A 22,554-nucleotide genomic window follows, 5' to 3' on the forward strand; every position below is an offset into this window, starting at 1 on the left:
GGGGGACTTGGTGCAGTTTCTAATGGTCAGGTGTCGAAATCATAAAAACCACCATGCCAGCTGATGGCACTCTCAACAGAATCCTTCTGCCTTAGGGTTTTCATTCTGCCCACCATTGTCTCTCACCATCAAGGCCAAGGACAGGAATGGACCAACCTACCCCCTCACTAGATGGGAATGTTTGCAGATCAGTTTTGAGGTGCATTGCTGCCATGGTGTGGGAAAGCACTGCTGTTATCTGTTGTGCAGCTTATGCTGTGGATAAGCAGAGAAATTCAGTGTTCAATGCAGTCATCTGGCACCTGACAGGCACCCTAAATTCCCTTTTAAATACAACAGATTTGGTGGTTTTGGGAGAAGAGATGGGTGAATCGCATAGGTCATGAAGTTTTGCAAAGCTGCTAAATTCTCAAACAAAGAAACACAGGGCCAAAGCAGTTTTAGCTCACATGAACACATTCCCTGCAATTTAAACCAGTGCTCTCTCCATATGTGTACACACACACACACACACACACACACACACACACTTCATATGAGAAGAAAGTGAGCACGCACTCTAAAGGGTTGTGCACCTCTAAAGGTAGGGTGGCACAAGTGAGTGCCCTTACACTGCATTCTATTTTTTCATTAGACTTCTTTTTTGCCCCTTCTCTGTTCCCCCTCTCCAATTTTCATTCTTCCAGCTCTCTAATCCAACTTCTACCATCCCTGTTTCTGCTCCTTCCCCCCTACCCCCACCCCCCCGCAGCTTCCTAAGCAGAACACCCAACCTATTATTTTCAAACCTAGGATCTTTGAAGGGAATTGGAAATTGGGCTAAATGAGTTCACCCATCCCTGCTTCACATCAGAGACAAACTTATTGTAGGTTTCAGAGTAGCAGCCGTGTTAGTCTGTATTCGCAAAAAAGAAAAGGAGTACTTGTGGCACCTTAGAGACTAACAAATTTATTAGAGCATAAGCTTTCGTGAGCTACAGCTCACTTCATCGGATGCATTTAAACTTATTATTATTAAACTACAAACTTATTGTAGAGTGTTACCACCAGGAGCATTAGAGTAACCATGTGCTGTGGGGTCTATAGACACCCAGATGGAAGAGACACTATAAGCAAGCAGCTTCTGTGAATAATGAGTGTTGGGCTTGCAACTTGCCATGCACTGTACTGAAAATTAAAACACGCAGACTTCCTAGCAGCTTGGTGGCTCACCCTGTTTTAAAAATCTCAACATGCAGCCAATAACCTTTTTCAGAGATGAAAACCTTGTCCAGTGGATCATGACCTGAGATATATTGGATGATAAGAATGGTGGGGGCATATTCATCCTTGGTTTAACTCTCTTGATGTCACTAGCATGACTAACTCAGTGTGGCCAGCTCTTGTGATTTCATTGCAAGTCTCGGGATAATTACGGTTGTTCTTAAAGCCCCAGCTTCTGAAGGGAAGTGCTCACATGAGACTCAGCTTTTTTTTAAATGAAAAGGTTTCTAGCACTCATGGCTGCAGAGGAAAGCCTGTAAAGGTGACCCAAGTGCACCCTTTATGCTCAGAAACCAGAAAGCAAATAAAATACAATTCAGCATTTATTATTTTTGAAGTCTCAGCGGGGGTGGGTCCAACCAGTGTTTTTTCAGAGCTTGGAGTTGGCAATACAACTAACTCCATTGCCATCAGTGGAGTTACACCAAGGATGCTTTTGGCCCAGCATTTGTATAAGACAGGTCTATGATTCTTTTCCTTGCAATGTATTATTTGATATGATTTGCTGTTCTTTGGGGGACCAAAAAAAGTGGGTTTTCTTTTAAAAAAATCACTATTATAAAAAAATTGATATTTACAGAATTTTCCCCCCATCTTTTGTTATAATTTTTAGGTGCTTCAGAGCTGGGCCCATTTTCAGATCCCAGGCAGTTCACAAGCATTTCATCCCTCACTGAGAGCCGCTTCTCCAACCCACGAATGCACTATCCAGCTACCTTTACCTATACACCGCCAGTCACCTCAGGCATGTCACTGGGTATGTCAGCAACCACTCACTACCACACCTACTTACCACCGCCCTATCCAGGCTCTTCCCAAAACCAAAGTGGACCATTCCAGACCAGCAGCACTCCATATCTCTACTATGGCACTTCATCAGGATCATACCAGTTCCCCATGGTGCCGGGAGGAGACCGCTCCCCTTCCAGAATGCTTCCTCCCTGCACCACCACATCAAACGGAGGCACACTATTAAATCCTAACTTGCCTAACCAGAATGACGGTGTGGAGGCTGATGGAAGCCACAGCAGCTCCCCAACTGTTTTGAATTCTAGTGGCAGAATGGATGAGTCCGTTTGGAGGCCATATTGAAATTTTCTCTGCGCAGCCCAATCTCCGTGAGCCAAAAACAAATGGTCAACAAACTACAAAGTGCCTGTTTTTTAAATAGATTTTACTGATATGTGCAACTATTTAGATGAGATGGTAGTGGCCATAAATAACGCAAGAGTGACCAACCAAGCACAATCCATGTTTCAGATTATGTGGATCAAAGCACATCTTTTTCTTGGAAACATTTTACACCTTGTTTTATATTTAAAATGTATTTTTTACACACAAAAATAATCCAATTTTTTTTTGTCTAGACTGTTGTCATAAATAGTGAGTTCGTTTGCCAATAAGGAGAAAATGGACTCCCCAGTTATCAGGAAAAACATGGTGAAGCAAGGCAAAGGTCGCGCTCCATTTGATTTTTTAAAAACCTTGAGCTCCAGATACAGTTGCAAACATACAATGTATGGGACCCTGTTCACTCACATAGTGCAATTCAACTGGCTTGTATTGGTGCACATGAAAGGGAAAGCACAGATCAAGTTTCTTCCATTTTGCTATAATACATTCAGATCATGGTGGATGTTCAAAATTTCTATCCAAGCCTTGTTGCACATAAAAGTTGGAACTGTTCGGTTCATTGATTTTTTTTCTTTTTGGTACTTAAGTCTTCAAGGTACCAATCTGAAAAGACAATCTTGGGGTTTCCTCTTTGTTTTTCCTATAATTATTTTTGCCTTTGTCCAATTAACCAAAAATAAACCCCAGCCCTCCAAAATTAAAGCAAAATCTTATTACTTATGCAAAAAATAAAAATGGCAATATATGATACTCAAGCCAAAATGGTATAGGTAGTACTTGTGTTTGGCTGTGTTTTTTTTTCTTTTTAAATTATAAATGTGTGAAATTTGAAGTTATTTGCTAACATAAATCATCATATAACTTTAAAGAAATATTTATAATTATTTAATGACATTTGGACCCTTTAAACGTCTCTTAATGTAATGCTATGTTGACTTCGGTCTCTAAAAGTGGGTTGTTTTTTAAAAAAATAATAAAATTTCTTCAGGGGTGTGAACCTCAGACCGGTACCTGAACTCTGAAAAACTGTTCCAGTATGAACTGGTTACAATGCGATTAACCCTCCCCACAAACCAAAATGCATCCATATCAAATTATTTTGGATGTAGCTTTTTAAAAAAATAAACTATGAAGGAAATATTGTATTTAAAATGTTATTAGCTATCTGGTTGCCTTCAACACAGTCTTGCCTTTTAATCAGTAATAACTGAGCTGGTTGAAAAACAGGAAGGAAAAATGAGTGCTTTCCCCACCCCAGATTTTCCTTTCTCCCTGTTTTTTCATCAGCATTTGAAAAATGTTAAATTCAAAATGTTGTCAATTTTGACAGAGTGTTTCCAATTTTGAAACGTTGACAAATTCTGGCAGCATCTCAAAATTCATAAAAATTTCAACTAGCAGTTGCTCAGAAATGGGAGACAGGGAGAAATTGTGATAATCTCATCAATGTTTCTTTCGCTGAAATTTCAACCAGGTGTATATAATAATTAGGTTTATGAAACAAAACCAAAAGTATTTAGCCTCTTGATGTGATTTAGTCACAGTTCACTAGCATCAAATGCTAGAGCGATGAGGATTCTTTTTTGTTTACTTTTAAATAAATATGGCAGTTGTCATAATGCAGAGACAAGCACAAGGGAATAACTGCTCTGCATACCAATGCTCTGCCAGTCCGGTGTTCAGCAATAGTCAGATCTTCAAACTTAATACTGAAGATGAATGTCACCTTAAAGCCCACTCCTGGCTATTAAGCATGGTACACTAATACAGGGATATGAAATTGCACCCGATACCCTTAACTAACCTGACTGCTACTAACTGTAAACCGAGGCACCCAAATTTTGCAAACCAAGGGCTGCATTGGCAAGTTCTCAGGAGTCTGATCCTGATACAAACTCCACTGAAGTTAGTGGGAATCTTTCCATTGATTTCAATGGGTTTTTGGATCAGGCTCCTACTGTACATATTAACCTCTGATTCAGCAGTCCATCCTCATTCAGCAAAACACTTACACACGTGCTTACCTTTAGGCACATGTTTAATTCCCATTGTCTTCAATGGGACTTGAGAACGCGCTAAGTGTTTTGCTGAATCAGGGCCATAGAATATATCAGATTTTAGCCACCCTGCTTTATAACAAGAAGTGCAGCCTGTCTAGGCTTCATGCTGCCAGTATGCAGTGCTCTCTGTTGACCCAGCTAGCCTTAATTGCGTCCAGTAACCAGTATTCTTCTTGGGCTGCACCTCTGTTGAAAATGAGGATGTAAGCCTCACACTAAATAAATGGTGAACAGTCATCCAGTATAATAATTTATTTGGACAATATAGACATTGTCATCATCAGTCGATGGTTTAGCCAGTCAGCTACAGAGATTACCATGGTACATTCCTCACAATTTGGTGTGATTACTTGCTCTTAAAAAAACAAGAAATCTTTGCCTTCTAAAGGTTGTATACTAAGTATGCTTAAATAAGTAAGACACTTTTCTAATACTTAGTTTTCCTTCAAAGACGGAAGCTGTAATTGATTCTATTTATTTGTGGTAGCTTGAAGCATACCACTGTCCATTTATTTGTAACTGTAAAATACGTTTGCTAATTTCAGTAGCACTTAAAAAGCCAGTGTCTGGTTACACATTTCAGTTTTGTGTTTTGTTTAGTAAGCAAAAGAAAAAAAATGTACTGCCAGTGCAAGCTGTTTCCTATTTAATAAAAGGTACTATATTTGTACATTATTTGTTATTGCTGAGAAGGGCTTTTTAAAGATTTACTGTATGCATATTAAATAATTTTTTAGGGATGCTTTTGTGTTGAAATGTTGTTAGAGTGGCTGCAGGCAGCAACCCAGAATTTTTTTTCTCCTTAAAGATTTTGTTGTACAATTCAAGCACTTCATTTGATTTCTGGATAAATCCATCATAGATCTGATTTCTGTTTTGCTCAGTACCTACATAACTCTGTTTGTATCACCCCATTGTTAAACTGGACCATTAGGAACAGACTTGCAAATAGCTTTAGCATGCAATTATGCAATGCAAAATGCATGCCTATTTGTTGCACTTGCTTTCTGACAGGCCAGGTTGACAAGAGGAGCTCATGCTACTGTGCTAAAAATAGATGTGTAGACATTGCAGTTGGGCTCTAAAGCCCACCCCCCACTCCAGACTTCAGAGCATGAACTGCAGCCTAAGCTGCAACTTCAAAGCAGTGTCTCCACAGCTATTTTAAGCACAAGTATCATGAGCCCCTCAATACAGAGTCTGTTGACCAGGGTTGGGTGGTTTGCTGCCATGGTTTATGTGGATATGCCCTCAGCTTCCAGATTCACACAGGCAAATGGTTAATACTGCTCACGTAAGCAGGCAAATACTAAGAAGGAGATATCAAAAGCACCCAAAGATTTAGGAGCACAAGTCCCATGGACTTTTAATAGAATGTGTGCTCCTAAATCCCTTTGGCACTTTTGAAAAATCTCTTCCTATATTTGCACTGGTGAATGGGGGTAACTGCACAAACATGTCCGTGCACAATTGCATGTCTGACCTTTTGGAAAATGCTTCCAAGTGAATTTGGAAATGTTCTTGATTCAGGATTTCAGGAAAATGTATGTTATGGAGTTAATCTTAGAGTATCATTTACATTATGATTATTATGAGGATTATTTCCTCAGAGGTACAAGAGCCCTTTTCCTCCGGGGAGTGGAAGTCTTGGTGCAGTTCATGGATTTAAAAAGAACGAAATGCCTTTGTTAATCTCCAGCTCTCTCAGATTCCACCAAAGATGTACTTACATCAGAACAGGTATGATGTCCTTTATACAAAATAGAGTGGTAAATCCAGCTCTCCATACTCATATAAGTAGGCCTACTGAAGTCAATGGGACCACATGTATGAAATAAATTGGATTTGACTTAAAATGTCATTAGAGTGGCATTTATGGATTCTTTTACCAGACCAGCTGCTGTGTACTTCTTAGTCTTCAACTTCCTGCTAGCAGTCCCCCAGCAAAGATTTATCAGTCTCAACAGGCGCCATTTTGAGTGGGGAAACTTTTGCACTGTCATACTTATCGGAATACGGCTCTGCCTTGATTACTCGAGCCTGCCATGGAATCCAGGTGATACGATGTGCCAGGATTCAGATAGACAACAAGCCATGAACCAAAGCAATAATTATAACTGGTACCAGCCATGAGTACAAGATCAAAGAAGCCCGATTCTCTGAACCCGTGAATTTCTGACTGTTTTTTTAATATAATGCATTTCATTTTAACATTTTCTGAGAACTTTTTTAGATGTTTGTTTACTTCCACGTTTACAGATAACTCGTTGCTTTTTTTTTTAAATGCAGTACTTTTAAATATATCAGCCAAAACCATACTTTTACAGTAACTTTGTTTTAGGTAATACAAATGACATTCCTTTTTGTTGTTGTTGTTAAATATGTTTTACCAGTCTTGAATTTCCGCTGGAATAAAACATTTGTAGCATTTCCTGTAAATACAAGCTTTAATTTTTTTATTTTTTCAAATACCGTTGCCCAAGATTTGCTTTTCATGCACATATTGTACAAACACATTCTGCTTTGTGCCACAGACAGCGATTGTGGATGAGTTTACTTTAAGTTCAAAGGGACTATTTGTATTGTATGTTGCAACTGTAAATTGAATTATTTGGCATTTTCTCATGATTGTAATATTAATTTGAAGTTTGAATTTCATTTTCAATAAAATGGCTTTTTTTGTTAATGTTCTTCATTGCTTCTTCTCCTCTGCTGTCTCTTTAATTATCCAGGTCATACACCTGAACAGTCAAGGACTGGATAGAGCTAATATACCATGGTCTACTATACCAAAAATTCATCAGTTGTTTCTTCATTTTCTGCAGTGTTTAAAGTTTCATCTAAACATCAAGATAAGTTTCCAGTCTGGATGGCTGCAAAGAAAACTTTCCAGATCTGACCCCCCACTCCCAGACACTGCTTTCTTCCTGAGTTTGCAGCCAAACTACTTTAAACAGAATTTTTCAGAGGGATGTGAACATCCCCATTCATTTTAATAGAGTGATAACTCTGAAACCTAATGGTGAATTTTAGCAGAAACAGCCAGTTCATGAGGCATTGTGAGCAAAGCTTAGGATTTTGGGGAGACCTTGAGTGGATTTCAGCACTCTCACTTCTACCTGACTGACCCCTGCACCTGGTCAGACTAATTGTGGGGAGGAGATCTGGGAGAACTTAACTTTTCCTCCTCTCCCCATGACAGCGGCAGCAGGAGATCAGCCTGTTGTGTGAGCTGCTGAGTTGCCATAGGATCATGTGGAGAATGGGAGGAATAGAACAAATAGCTGTTTGCATTGCTTATGTCTAAGAGTATCTCTGCATAGAGCATTCCCACAAAATGCCTTAGCCTCACGGTATCAGTTTGCATTATTTTTTTAACCTTGTGAATAAAAATCTACTTCTCATTTATAGCAGCTTTTAGGTGTGGGTCTGAGACAGGAGTAATATATCTGCTGCCTGCAGCTGAAGGCATATGGATAGGAGTTAATAGCTCTTTTTCTTCCCATCAGTCCTTTTAAATCTCTAGTAACAAAGGGCAAAAAAGTAGAGTTGCAGTTTTGATTTATTGTATTTTACTCAGGATTGGGGATCCAGTGATAACACCAAACGATCACTTCTCTAGAAGCCCCATCAGTTTCTGCGAAATATAGTTAAAGCAATTAAGTTTCTGCCCTTTGTAGTTATGAAGATAACCTTCTTGACATGAACAAAAGCAGTGTTTCCAAAGAGAAACAATAGCTCAGAGAGGTGTGACAGGCACTATCCATCTCAATAAATCTTTAATACTTAAGTCTAATGATGAAAATGTAAATGGTAGTTTAATAGCTATTTAACAGCTGCTTGTTGTAATACAAACATCCAGTCCCTCAGATTATGGGTGAACACGGTACCAGTTTAGCCCCTGACTTTAGGAAAACTTTGCCTGGAAAGCAAGAACCACCAGTGTGCCAGGCAAAATACTTCATTCTCTAGTGTTTCAGTATATTCCAAGTCTTATTGTTAAGGAGTTTGGTAAGTGCTTAGACCATAAACTATAAAAATCATTAGTGCATAGACCTCGTGGTCAATCAGAGCACAGGGATGGCTGCAGTCACTGATTCATAACTGCAGTCATTTTCAGTAACCATAGAGCATGCAACTCTGCACTCAGAGTTCTGCTGCCCTGAGAACTCATCATTCACATGCCCTCAGCAAACATGGCTGCCTAACTTCTTGTTTTGTTTAGTATCCAAAAGAAGAAAAATGTAAAACAGTGCATTCAAATAAATTAGTGGAGGGATTTTCAAAAGCACACAAACACTATGGCCTTTAGCATCAGACTCCAGACCAGATTTTGGTTATAACCTCAGAGAGGAATCATAAAATATCAGGGTTGGAAAGGACCTCAGGAGGTCTTGTCCATCTCCCTGCTCAAAGCAGAACCAATCTCCAATTTTTGCCCCAGGTCCCTAAATAGCCCCCTCAAGGATTGAACTCGCAAGCCTGGGTTTAGCAGGCCAATGCTCAAACCACTGAGCTATTTCTCCCCCCCTTCCCTGATCACCCTTGTATCTTATCTGCTCCATTCTGATCTCAGACCAGTTCCACTTCATGCCTTCAGTGAAATTTCTCCTGATTTACACAGGTGTGAGAACACAGTCAAGCTCACCAGACAAAAAAGGGACACTTGTGTGTGAAAATGTAAGGGAAGAGAAAAATATCAGAGTATTTCAAGCTGATCTACAGCACATCAGCAATTTGTTTTTGCATAAGAAATAGTTTATTTCTAATTGGATGATGAGCATGAAGGTGGGCTTCATAGATAGCAGAAGGAACAAAGGGATCTGAACTGAAAGCTCATATGCTTTCCTAGAAGAAAACATAGGAATTAGCAGACTGGATCAGACCAGTGGTCCATTTAGACCAGTATTCTGTCTCAGACAGTGGCCAAAGGTGCAAGAACCCCACAATAGGCAGATGTGAGATAATCTGCTCCACAAAAGTCTCATTCTAATCCCTAGTAGTCAGAGACCATTTTAAACCCTGAAGCATGAACATTGGTTCTGGAACTAGGGGTGCTGGGGGTGATGCTGCATCCCCTACTTGAAATGGTTTCCGTTATATACAGGTTTTATAGTTTGTTTCAATAGCTCTCAGCACCCCCACTATAAAAATTGTTCTAGCATCCCTGAGCATGAGGTTTTTATCTCTTCTAAAACTTTTTTTGCATTAATTGTTAAATCTCTGGATATTTTTATTATCCATATAAACAACTTAGCCTCAACAACATCATGTGGCAGCAAGTTCCACAGTCTAATTGTGCACTGAATGAAAAAGTATTTCCTTTTATCCATTTTGAATTTGCTATCTTTCAGTTTCATTGGCTATCCCATTGTTCTTCTGCTGTGAGAGGGAGATCAGAAGCTTTAAATCTACTTTCTCAGTGCCCTAAAACAAGCTCTTTGGGACAGCATCTGTCTTTATGTTCAACACTGAGCTCACCGTTAACACCAAACAAACAATAAATTATAAAACATTTTTACAAGAGAAGAGAAAATAGAGTCCTATATTCAAGCAGCTGATATGCAGATTTTGGTAAAATTCTGCAAACTTCCAAGCACTAGACCTAAGCAATTAGTGGGGAAATTATTCAAATGTTTTTGGGTGGAGTTCATCCCTGGGCAGAGAGTTGGCACTGCTTAAACCATAGGACTAAACTGGTACAATCAGGGAATAGAGACAATGCCATATGACTCAAATAACCAGTTGTACTGCTCATAGAGCCAGACTTGAATTAATTCTTGTAGGGAACAGTTTGAGAAGAACGCAGAGGCTGAAATTTGTTCGTAAAAAGTATGTTGGACAATTTCACATAAACAAATTTATTAAAAACGTGTGGGCTGTTCACAGACAATTTGTGAATAGAGGCTGAGTCCAGGAGATAAAGGGGTTTGCATGAATAGTTTGAGCAGCTCAACTAGGTACCTTTAAGGAAACAGCCCCGTAGTACATCATGAACGTAGAGTGAAAAACTACATCAAAGAAATATAGAATACAAGTTCACGCTTACGGGTACATCATTATAAATCTCTCTCCATTGCTGTAGTAGCTGAATGGGACTTATCTCCAAAATACTACTATCTCTCTGTGGTATTTATATCGCCCGCATTTACTGCGGTATCTGAGCCCCTCACAATTTTTCATTTATTGATCCTCACAGCACCCTCTGTGAACAGTGAGTTGTTATCCCTATTTAACAGATGGAGCAAAGAGCTTAATGCCTAAATTCTCATTGAGTGTCTCAACTTTTGGGTGCTTAAATTGAGTCACGTTAAAAGGGCCTGATTTTTGAAGGGCATGTGGTCAGCTCTTTTCAAAAAACAGTTCCCTCCATTTGGGCATCCAACCCCTCCCTCACCCTGCAAACCAGCGCCAAAAATCACTAGCCGCTTGCAAATTTAAGGTTAAATGACTTGCCTCCAAAACATCTTTCTCTGGGTTGCTAATGATCCCCTACATAACCAAAAGAACTTAACACAGAGTTTTCTTTTCACCATTTGTGCTGCTTAATTTTTGCATAGGTTGGACAGTGAATCTTGACTGATTGGATTCATTTGCTGGGCCTCACATATGATCACAGAGCTGTTGCATTTAGGGGTCTAGTCCTGCATGGGAATATTCAATTTTTTTTAAAAAACTTCATCCATTTAATTAAATTTTTGAGAAATTGTAAGTTTGAGTGCAAGTCACATCCCTTTCTGTGCCTCAGTTTCCCCTTATGTAAAATAGAGATATTAATACTTCTTTACTTTGCAGGGTTATTTGAGGATTAGTTAATATTTACTGGTTTCAGAGTAGCAGCCGTGTTAGTCTGTATTTGCAAAAAGAAAAGGAGTACTTGTGGCACCTTAGAGACTAACAAATTTATTTGAGCATAAGCTTTCATGAGCTACAGCTCACTTCACTAAGCTTATGCTCAAATAAATTTGTTAGTCTCTAAGGTGCCACAAGTACTCCTTTTCTTTTTAATATTTACTGAGTGCTTTGAACATGCTATTTGTTATTTTAATTTCCTTTTTTATTACAACTTTGGTGTTCAGGCCTAAGCCACTGGCCAGTATCTCTTTAAACAATGTGTTTCTAAACCACATGTTTACAGAAAGTTAACCCAGTTTGCAAGTTGCTGAGCAGGCCAATAACAATGCAGATATAAGGCCAAATACTGTTCTGTCAACAGATTCACCCTGGATTTACAAAGGTATAGCTAAGAAAGGGATACAATTTGGTCTGCACTTACTGAACATAATTCTCAGCCTCTTCTTTTCAAATAGAAAGGATCGTCAAGATATAGAGTAAAAGTTGATAGAATAACCCAACATTTGAAGAAAAAATTGCAAAGTTTAAATGTGACATTATGTAGCAAGTTGTCAGCGTTTCTGTGGTTAACCGGGCTGGATTCTGATTGTCATTATATCAGTGTATGTCAGCAGGAACTCAGCTGACATCATTCAATAGCTTAAGGCTTTATCACTCCATCAGTTTTTTTTGTGCAGAATTTTTCTTTGACTTCAATGGTGACTTCTTAAAAATTGATGACACCATGTGGCCCTTTGGGGGCCAGATTCTCACAGGCACATGGAAGTAAGGTGCGCAAATTCCATAGAAAGTCCATGGGAATTGGGTGCCAAACTCACTTTGAAATTGTCCCCCTTCATTTTTATTCCTACAGACTATGGCATTTGTACACTTAAACATACACACACTGGAGCATAAATAATGATGCAGCCCCCAGTTTTGTTTACTTTTTCCTTTCCACAGTTGTTTAAAAAACAAAACAAAAAAAACCCCATCCACCCAAAAAATAAAAAAAGTCCTTGGTAGCTTGATCTCATCCTACCTACTGCATCAAACTGCTCCGAGATCAACTCCTCTGTGCAGCTTCTCCCAAAAAGAGAACGACCCTGATCCCAAATTCTAGGAAATCAGGAGCACAATGCAAGCGAAGGAAATGTCAGGGAATATGAAAGGCAAACAGTGGTCTCTATCCATTGAGGGAGAAGTGGAAGGAAAGATTAATTTAAGCAGGTCTCTGGAATCTTGAATGATCTTTGCCTTTTTATTGCCAGTGGTGGTGTTCTCCTAACATAGCAGGATGTTCTCATTTTTTAACACTAGCCAGAGCAGATGCTAAATTCTATCCTGCAACATACTGGCTAAGTGAGGAGGGGAACAGCTGATTTCTGTTAAGATGAACACCAAGAGAATAAGCCAAGAAGTATGAGAAATATTCAGAGGCCTTTGCTTTGCAAACCCCTGTTTGGCAGCAAGATCACAGAATCAGGACTGAAAATCCAGTTCATACTTCTGCTTCCATCCCTGTTCAAACCAGTTGCTGTGTGCGTTACATTACTCTCCTTGCCTTTCAGGATTTTTTGAACAGTATAGTGTCACGGGCTTGAATTTTTCACTATAGTTTAAAGGTCTTAAAAACGCATGGCCCCTTGGCTTTTATGGGACTGTACAAAATACCTGTTAACATGGAATTTACGTGACTTATTCCTTGCCATAGAAAATGGTAAAACTCCAAACTGAAACCAGTGATTTAAAACAGCATCTTTGAGCCATTCCTTTTTATTTCCCCTCTCCTGCCCCCTTTCTTTTTCTTAGTCTATTATATTTATCTGCTTATTATATTGCAGTAGCGTAGTTCTAATAGATGGAAGAAGGACAGCCTTGTGGTTAAGATGGAGGACTGGATGTCAAGAGACATATTCAATTTCCAGCTCTTCGACAGACTCTCTGGAAGACCTTGTGTATCATTTAACTTTGCTGTACTTCAGCTCCCTCATCTGCATCACTGATATCACAATACCTACCTGGCAGAGGTGTGGGAGGATGACAATAAAACCATTCATGTTTGCAATGTGCTTTCACATGCGTGGATGGAAGGTGCTAGAGAAGTGCAGGGTATTGTTCTTGAGCAGGGTTACATCATATCTTGTACTACTATGGTTTGATACGCTGACCAGGAGAAAAAGCTGACCTAGGTTACTGTGCCTCACAATTACACATTTCACCTCTACTATTGAGTGATGTTCACAGATGACAGCTCTGGTAGATTAATGATCTTTGTGACATGATGGAAAGATTGCATCTGATTTTTAGAACTGCACTCTTAACTACACCTATACAAATGTGGATGCAGAATTTATGCACCTATTTAACATGACTGCTTGAACATATAGTTTTGCATATGCAGTTATAAAGCAGCCCTTAGGTTACCTTACTTTGTGCTGGGGACCACACTGGCCTCCCAATTACCTCAGGATCAGGGGAACATGTAGGTAATGTAAAGCCACCTTTGCCTCCCCTTAAGTCAGTGCCCATTTGGCCATACCCAGAGATCAGGGCCCATATATTAAAAAATATGTATGTAGATACTCATATAGTACCTGTTACTGAATTATCCAAGTGCCATGTAGCCAGAAGCTAAATATGAATCAATAGTGTAACACTGTTGCAAAAAAGCGAACCTCATTCTGGGATGTGTTAGCTGGAGTGTTGTAAGCAAGGCATGAGAAGTAATTCTTCCACTCTACTCCGTGCTGGTTAGGCCTCAGCTGGAGTATTGTGTCCAGTTCTGGGCGCCACATTTCAGGAAAGATGTGGACAAATTGGAGAAAGTCCAGAGAAGAGCAACAAAAATGATTAAAGGTCTAGAAAACATGACTTACCAGGAAAAACTGAAAACCAAGGGCTTATTTAGTCTGGAAAACAGAAGACTGAGAGGGGACATAACAGTTTTCAAGTACATAAAAGGTTGTTACAAAGAGGAGTGAGAAGAATTGTTCTTCTTAACCTCCGAGGATAGAAGAAGCAATGGACTTAAATTGCAGCAAGGGAGGTTTAGGTTGGACATTAGGAAAAACTTCTTTACTCTCAGGCTGGTTAAGCACTGGAATAAATTGCCTGGGGAGGTTGTGGAATCTTCATCATTGGAGCTTTTGTCAGGGATGGTCTAGATAATACTTAGTCCTGCCTTGAGTGCAGAGGACTGGACTACATGATGTCTCAAGGTTCCTTCCAGGCCTATGATTCTATGATTTAAGAATAGAAATAATACCCTCTCACACTCTTTTTTCCTTCCCAGCCTGGGGAGGAAATAGTTTGATTAGTTTACACAGTATTTGTTGGGGTTTTTTGGTCTTTATGTTTCTGTGTAAAAGTGAACCTGTGTGTTGTAGGGCTGTGTGAGAATGTGAAAAATGTATCGTGGGAGAGCTATGTTGAAGAAATGAGTTTAGCATTTAGGTCTGAATGCAGATGCCATTCTTTTATGTTGCAAGAATAAGTTCCTTATTCCAGGAACAGATCTCCTAACAATTTTGCACTCAGATTCATGGATTTTAAGGCCAGAACCGTCCATTAGATCATTTAGTCTGAACTCCTGTATAATATGGGCAATAAAATGTCACCCAGTTACCCCTGTATTGAGCCCAGTAACTTGTGTTTGGCTAAAGCACATCTTTCCAGGAAAGCATCCTGAGCGCCATCAATTTATTGCTGGCATTGTAGCCCCTGCAGTTTCACCAACTGCCCAAACAGCTTCACACAGATGTTGAATAGCATGGGGGCAGAGGATTGAGCTATGCGAGTCTGGCCTCATTATTTTCTTTTACATTCTTTGTTTGTACTTCCCCATCTTGGGCAGTGGGTCTGGACTCTTTTGTTTCACTTTGGTATAGAATGGGTTCCGATAAGTATTGTTATTGGTACTCATTTATACAGCGCCACAGGTAAGACTAGTGCTTCACAAACAAAAAAATGTAGGTAAAGTGGCTTGGTTTACCAGGAAAAACAATGCTGTTTGGTATGAGTTCAGAGCAATATGGTTATGACTTTTGTTTTTAATTCATTGAAATATTTCTACTCATTTCTTATTTTACAGAACCTAAATTCTGGGCCTAAACTAAGGTGACAAGGTCCCTGTGAGATTCATCCCTATCATTTCTGTCCTGATTCAACTGAAAGTTTCTTACTGCTTCAACTTGCACTAGTTCTCAACAGTGCCACTCAACACTCCTCACTGAGTTATGGGAGTGGGAAAAGGGGGGCAGTTTAGACTTAGCTACATCTAGATAGTAAACTCACCCGATCCAAAGCACACACTGTCTTTCTCATTATAAAGTCATCCAGAAGTTTAATTATTTTTAAATGGCTAGCGATAATAAAAGCTTTCCTCTATTTAGCTTCCAAATGTTGACGTATCTACAAAGCCTTGGAGTGTGTGTGTATTTCCATTAGAAATAGGTTTAGAAGCATGTGGTAATTCTACCCTGAGCTTCTCAGGGAAGCTTATTCTGTGGAGAGCTCACTTTCCAAATGCTCTGGAACTCCAAGTACTTGGACCCATTGAATGAACCATGTATTATTTCCTTCTAAGGACATTGTCATGTTGATCATGACCTCTGCCAAGTTATTAGTTTAATTCTTGAACTCAGAACACTGGAGATGAGCTTGAACCAAAATAAGTGACTCACCCAAGGTCCTACAACAAGTCTCTTGTAGAGGTTGGAAGATAACTTAGGAGTCTCCTGATTCCCAGTCCCATGTTCTTACCACTACAATAAATCCCCACCCACAGAAACAGATATTATTAGAGAGATTTGGGGTCTGTGGTGCAAAGTCTAAAACATTTATCAGATTTGCCATAGGCTTAGTCTCAGTTTTAAGATGGCAGTCTTGTTTTGTTACCAATAAACTCAGGATGCAACGGATAAACCCTGAAAAGATGGAGTTTTGCTAAAAAGAAAAGAAAAAAATGTTAGCTCCATCAAATGCCCCAGAAACCAGAAATGACGAGGATTAAGAATGTGATGTGACAGTCCAGACAGTGACAAAGCAAGGCAGTAAGAGACTCTATTTTTAAAGTAGTGAGTAACAAAGATTTCAGTTGATTCCAGGAACTCAGGGTGATACCTTTCCACAGAAAATGCCATGCTCGTGTCCCATCCACAGTAAACAGCTAACTGATAAACCAGGCACTGTACAGAAACCAGAATAGGCTATTCTCCAAAGGGTTTTGCAGCATCCTAATGTTAGAGATAGAAGAGGCAATACCCAGCTAGGACTAGTAGGTCTATCCCATGAGGCAAGCCCACCGCATGTATGTACAATATCTAACCCTGAAAAGGGCCTTTAGATACTACCAGAATACAAATAAATACTACTACTACTATACAATATGAACCCGAGTGACTATTTTGAGGTGAAAAAAGTATACATTTCCTGAGGAGCTCATGATGGCAAAAAGTCTCAGACACATGAAAGGAACAATTATTGTCTCCAGCAAGCTTTGATTTGTATAAAAGTGAAGTTAGTGTTGGCAAGAAGTCCCAATTGGAACTGAAAACTTCTCCTTAGCCATATAATAGGTGCCTCTCAGACACCAGCACAGTGGACGCTTTCTTATATCGACCACACTGATCTGTGGAGGCAAACTCTTAGTGTTACGGTGGTGTTGGGTCTCCATAGCCCACTCCATTTTTGTCTTGTCTGTTGAGAGTACCAACAAAAAGTGTTTGTTATGCCACTATCTTTTGGTAATGTGGACACCTGTCCACTAGGAAGGGGACCGAGAACATCTATCTCATTTAGTTGAAGGCACCGTAAAGCCATCAGATCATAATGACTTTGCTAAAATTCTTTAGGTGGAGATTTAAGAAATCCCCATGCCTTGAAGCATTAGCACTCCTGCATTGGGTGTCAAGGTTTTCCTTTCACTGGTAGATAAAAGGCTGTTTTGAGGAGCTAAATGAGAAGGAAGGGGAGGGGCAGTTTCTTCTGCACTGGGACAGGTGGCAACCCCCTTCTACTTTATGGTATGCAAATAAATAATGTGACCATATTAATTAAAAATTAAGTAATGATTTCAATTGTGAATATGTAGTAAAGACACTTGAACCTCAAAGAGCCCTGAGGTTCAGGTTAAACAAGCCCCCACTAATTTGGAGAGTTGCCCCAAATGTAGAGGAACATCAGTGGTAATTCCAGTGAAGGCCGTAGAGTGAGATCACAATCAGGCCCCATGAGAACAGTCTCTCCGGTTGTATTTTGGCATTTCCACTCTCTGTCCTGACCAAAACCAAGAATTGCAAAAATTATGGTGGAAATACTTCTGTTTTAACTTCAGAGATTTGTAGATTCCAAGGTCAGAAGGAACCATTGTGATCATCTAGTCTGACCTCCTGTGTAACACAGGCTATAGAAGTTCCCCAAAATACTTTAAAAGAAGGGACTTGATTTAAGTTCATTTAACCGGGTGTTGGAGGAAGATGAAATAAAGCCAGTTTGCTCAAAGCCAGTGGAGAGAATGTCAATTGAAAAAGAATGAAAAAAAAAACAAAAACCAACAACAGCCCCCAAACAAGTGACCTACTTGAGGAATGAAAAAAAAACAACAACCCAGAACATTACAATCAGAATAAAGCAAAACTGAACAAGGAGAGAAAGCCCAGAAAGAGATAAGATGTCACAAAAGTGAGGTGGCAAGAAGGCTAAAGGAAGTAATAGGAGACACATGAAAACAGAGCTGCAATGTGACAGCTCACAAGCTAAGTTAAACCTAAGAGGATCAAAAGCGGAGGAAAAGAATAGAAAGGGAAGCAAACTATCTCAAATAGGAAAAGTGGATGCTGAAATGACAAAAGAGCTGAAATCTAAAAAGAGTGTTAAATTATGAACCAGTTAATAATGTAAGAAACTAGACCACAAGTACTGGTAGGGATGATATATAATGGAAACAGGTGGCACCTAAAACAAAGGCCAATTTCCATACTGCATATTTCTATGAGCAGCAGAAGGTGAAGAAATCAACCAACCAACCAACCAACCAACCAACCAAGGAATCATACCAAATTTGGAGTAAATGACAAACTACAGGCTCAGTTCTTAAACTGAGTCCGTACCTTGTAACAGGCCACTTGTTGCCAGGTGGGCATTTTGCATTAGTAGGCCGGGTTGCGTACTTTGATTCTCACAATCAAAGACAGAGCATGCACATCCCATAGAGAGATTTCCACAGGTAGTTCTCAAGGATATGAGGCGCTGCTGGCTGAGATTCTTGAGGTGAGGTGACAGTGCTGAAACAAAGACAGGAAAAGAGAAGCCAGCCTCATAGATTTTTGAGAATTAGCTATCCCTAGCTGCTGGAGAGGAAGCTGCTGGTCCACAAATCGCCTTCCCTTCTGGTCTGCTACCAAAATGGAGTGGAAGCTGGGCCATGGCTTGTTCGGTGTAGATTGTCATTGCTTTACTTGCTTATACAGTGCTTAGTACAATCTTGTCCTGATTCCTGTCTGAGGCCACCAAGCACTACTGCTCCACACATAATATAAGTTCTGTAGCCAGAAGCTAAGATTTGATGGGCAGCTTAACCCCCGCACACTGCTCTTAGTGGCAGAAAAGGCAAATTAAACGGCCCCGGTCAGAGCACAATTGCAGCAGCCAAGTAGATGCTTGTGTCTAAGGCCAGCCCTGTGGAAAGAAGTGGGACACTGAACTGAGGATGGAAATAATATTCTGCATTGCACCATGAACTCAGCTGTTCCAGAACTAAACCACACACAGACACACAAAATCACTGCTGAAATTACAGTCCTGCACAGACCTATATTGTAATAATTGATCATCAAAACTGCAGGTAAAAAAGGCCTGTTAGGTCACTTTGTCCACTCCACAGTTCAACGCAGGATTGCCCTCCACAACATATACACAGATACACTCTGCACCGTCTAGTGAAGCACAGAGATTTTTGTGCAGCACACACTATAAAGTTTATTTTTTCAGACATCATCCTGATATGAAAATGCATTACAACAGTTGCCATCAATACAATACAATTCTTTCCAGGGGAAAACCACAGTATGGTTATTGCATATGATACTTGAATGCCTGAAATACAGGAACAGGAAAGTGTACAAAGGGAAACTTCATAAATGATGCCAAGTTTAAAAACAAAAAGGCCAGATAGCAATACTGAGGGGTTTATAGAATTTAGTTCTTTTGTATATTAAAAAAAAAATCAGGGGGGAAATCAGGATGAACTGAATAGGGAAGATAAAAATAAGGGAAAAGAAACAGCTTCACAGATGAATGAGTAACTGAGAAAACTTAAAAGCAGTGAATGAATGTGCATCAGGAATAGATTCCATGCCTCTAGGTCACAGGATCAAATCTAGCCCAAATCAGTAGTGACCAAGCTGTTTGGTGCTCTCATCTATCTGATCCCTGCATAACACAGGAACCCACACTAGAATTCCTGGTTGAACATTCCAAAAAGAGCCCAGGGGCTGACTGGGCCATTAAGTTCTTCTTGCATTTCCTCCAGGTAAGGGTTGAGGACACTGGTGGTATGTTGTGTGGGAAGCCTGCAGTGCCTTACCTGTTCTATGGCTATATTATAGGGCCTGAGTGAAAGTAAATTGAAATGAATGGAATGACTCCCATTAACATCAATGGGATTTGGATCAGGCTCTCAGCCTGAAAGGCTGCCAAGTCTGCATCCTTCCACCAGCACTGAATTTACTATTTAAGAAAATATTCTCCCATTACCACCAAAATAAATGTTAGTTGTGTTTTGATTTCAGCAGAATGTTAAGCCTCAACTAAAAACAGGTTAATTACATTATTACCCAAACCCATTGAGCATGCATCTTCAAATTCATAAGGAAGTAGTCTGAATCACCACCCTTGGGTTCCCAAGAAGCAAGTCAAGTTACTTGATTCTGGAATGTATAAACATTTAGTGGAAGAAATTGTGACTTCAGAGACAGAACAAACAAAGCAGCCTGTTTGTTTGTGTAATGGTCTCCTCGCAGGAGAACAACTAAGGAACATGGAAAGACTTGAGAGAATCTTCCACGGTTCATGTTTGTTGCTATGATCCAAAGGGTACAGACTCTCCTATTTATAGCTGAGAGACTAAAGGCAAAAAGGAACTCAGTGATGAGAAGACACAATCTACCACTGTCTTTATTTATTTATTTTGTTATTTTGATAGAGTATCCTGCAAGGAAAATTAGTGATGCCTTCCAATTCAGCCCACCACCTCCACTAACCATTTCCCCCACCTTGGAATGATTGCACTTCAGCATGACAGGGACTATTATTTTAATGTGTGTGCTCATGTATGTACATACACTGCCTACCACAATGAGGCCTGAATCCCTGATTGGGGCTTCTTCATTCCACTCAACCATACACTGTATTTGGGAAGATTACTATTATTCTGTATATTCTGAATAGTAGTATTCTGATGAACAGCCTCATCATCAATGGACTTGTGCACATTTACACCAGCCCTGGATCTGGCCCTTAGATCAGACAGTGGCATTCCCAAAAGTGCTCAGCTTTGGTTCAACTCAGTGGGAGAAGAATTAGGCCCATGCTAAACACTTCTGAAAATGCCATCCCCAGCTCTTACATGTGTCAAACTTCTGAGGACACATTTGTAGATGGACAATTTGGGGCTGGATGACATGTGAGGACATTTTAAGTATGTACGCTGTATAAAAATAATGTTTTCTTTTCCTAGACAGAGGAACTGTGTTACAGAGGGCCTTCACCTTAACTAAGACTAACTGAAGAGTTACAGACACATTGAGTTTCCTGCAAAACATGCCTGGACATACCAACAGTACATGTATATTACACCCAGTGCAGTGCACACTTCATTCCCAGATCTCCTGAGGGATTTGTGCAGGAACACATTTCCAAAGGGATGGAATTGTATGAATGGCTCAGAATGAAGCCAAGGTGAGATAAAAGGATGCTGCAGTCTTAAGGGACCTCACTACCCAGACAAGCAAACAGCCTAACCAGATGACAAACCCAGAGGCAACTTCTAAAAAGCCAAGATAACTGCTAGAGAAGCCTGCCAAAGGGACAGATGGCAACAAGGGTAGATTTTACTAAAGTGAAGAAAACCCTAGCACAGTGTTCTTTAAAGAGAATCAGGGCACTGAAACTAAAATGTTTCTAATAAATAAGCCAATTTATGATAAAACCAAGAGAAGATATACAGAGAGTTCAATACACCACCCAGATTTACATTCCATAGAACTCCACTGAAGTCAACGTAAGTCATGTCTGGATTTGGTCCGGAAAGACACTCGACATCCAGCCTTTGTTACACTAATGGATATAATTTGGAGGTGAGAGACTCACTATTGCTGTGCACCATGTGCAGTCCTTTACCCCCATGCAAAGCGGGTGAAATACGCTATCAAATCAGAATGGCCAGGTTAAACTCTTTGCTGGAGTAAGGGGATATAGCTGCATTGACGTCAATGGAGTTGTGTCATTTACATCAGAAGAGAGTTCAGCCCATACTGTTGTGCTCCAACCTTGCACTGAAATCAATAACTACATGGAGCAATGATGAATCTGGCCCAAAGAGTGTTACATATATGCTTGCAGATTCTTCTGTGGCAACCACTGTTCTCGTTAAATTGAAGGGGGAGGGGTAAGTATGGGCCATATGTTTTAATGAGAACGTGCAAATTTGTTCATCTCACACACACACACACACACACACACACACACACACACACACACACACACACACACACACTGTGCTTCTAAATCTCCATGTTACACAGCAGCGATAGACAAATAAGATGACTGATTAAAATCATTTTAAAAAAACCAATGTAATCTACATAATGACAACTACATAGGAAGAGTGTTTACTTTGTTATTATTTATCAAAAGTACTTATATGCCCTGCCATTACTATAGTATCCGAGCACCTTATAATCTTTAATATATTTATTCTTTCAATACCCCTGCAAGGTAAGGTGCTGTTTTACTGATGTTTTCCCATTTTACTGATGAGGACCTGAGGCTCAGCAAGACTAAGGGCCAGATTTTTAAAGTGTTTAGGCACCTAACTCTCCTTGAAATCAATGGGAGTTAGGTGCCTATGTACTTCTAAAGATTTGGCTCTAAGTGACTTGCCTGGGTCACACAGGAAGCTTATGGTGGAACAGGGTAGTGAGCAGAGATCTCCCATATCCAAGGCTAACATCCTGATCACCAGACCTTCCTTTCTCAAGTT

General features: G+C 39.9%; 1 protein-coding gene across 4 annotated transcripts in view; it reads left to right on the forward strand.

The window, feature by feature from the left end:
• Positions 1–21,937, forward strand: part of RUNX2 (RUNX family transcription factor 2) — a 211,331-nt gene extending 189,394 nt beyond the window's left edge. For 3 of the 4 annotated variants that reach the window (XM_038397368.1, XM_038397365.2, XM_038397366.2), the window contains one exon: positions 1,877–7,147. In XM_038397368.1, coding sequence (XP_038253296.1) covers positions 1,877–2,355 — 479 coding nt within the window. In that variant the 3' untranslated portion in view covers positions 2,356–7,147. Of the gene's footprint in view, positions 1–1,876; positions 7,148–21,030 lie in introns of those variants that run through there. The other variant, XM_043510130.1, reaches the window with a different exon arrangement.
• Positions 21,938–22,554: the final 617 nt, after the last annotated feature.

This window comes from Dermochelys coriacea, chromosome 3 (genome assembly GCF_009764565.3).
Source record: "Dermochelys coriacea isolate rDerCor1 chromosome 3, rDerCor1.pri.v4, whole genome shotgun sequence".
Classification (NCBI taxonomy): domain Eukaryota; kingdom Metazoa; phylum Chordata; order Testudines; family Dermochelyidae; genus Dermochelys; species Dermochelys coriacea.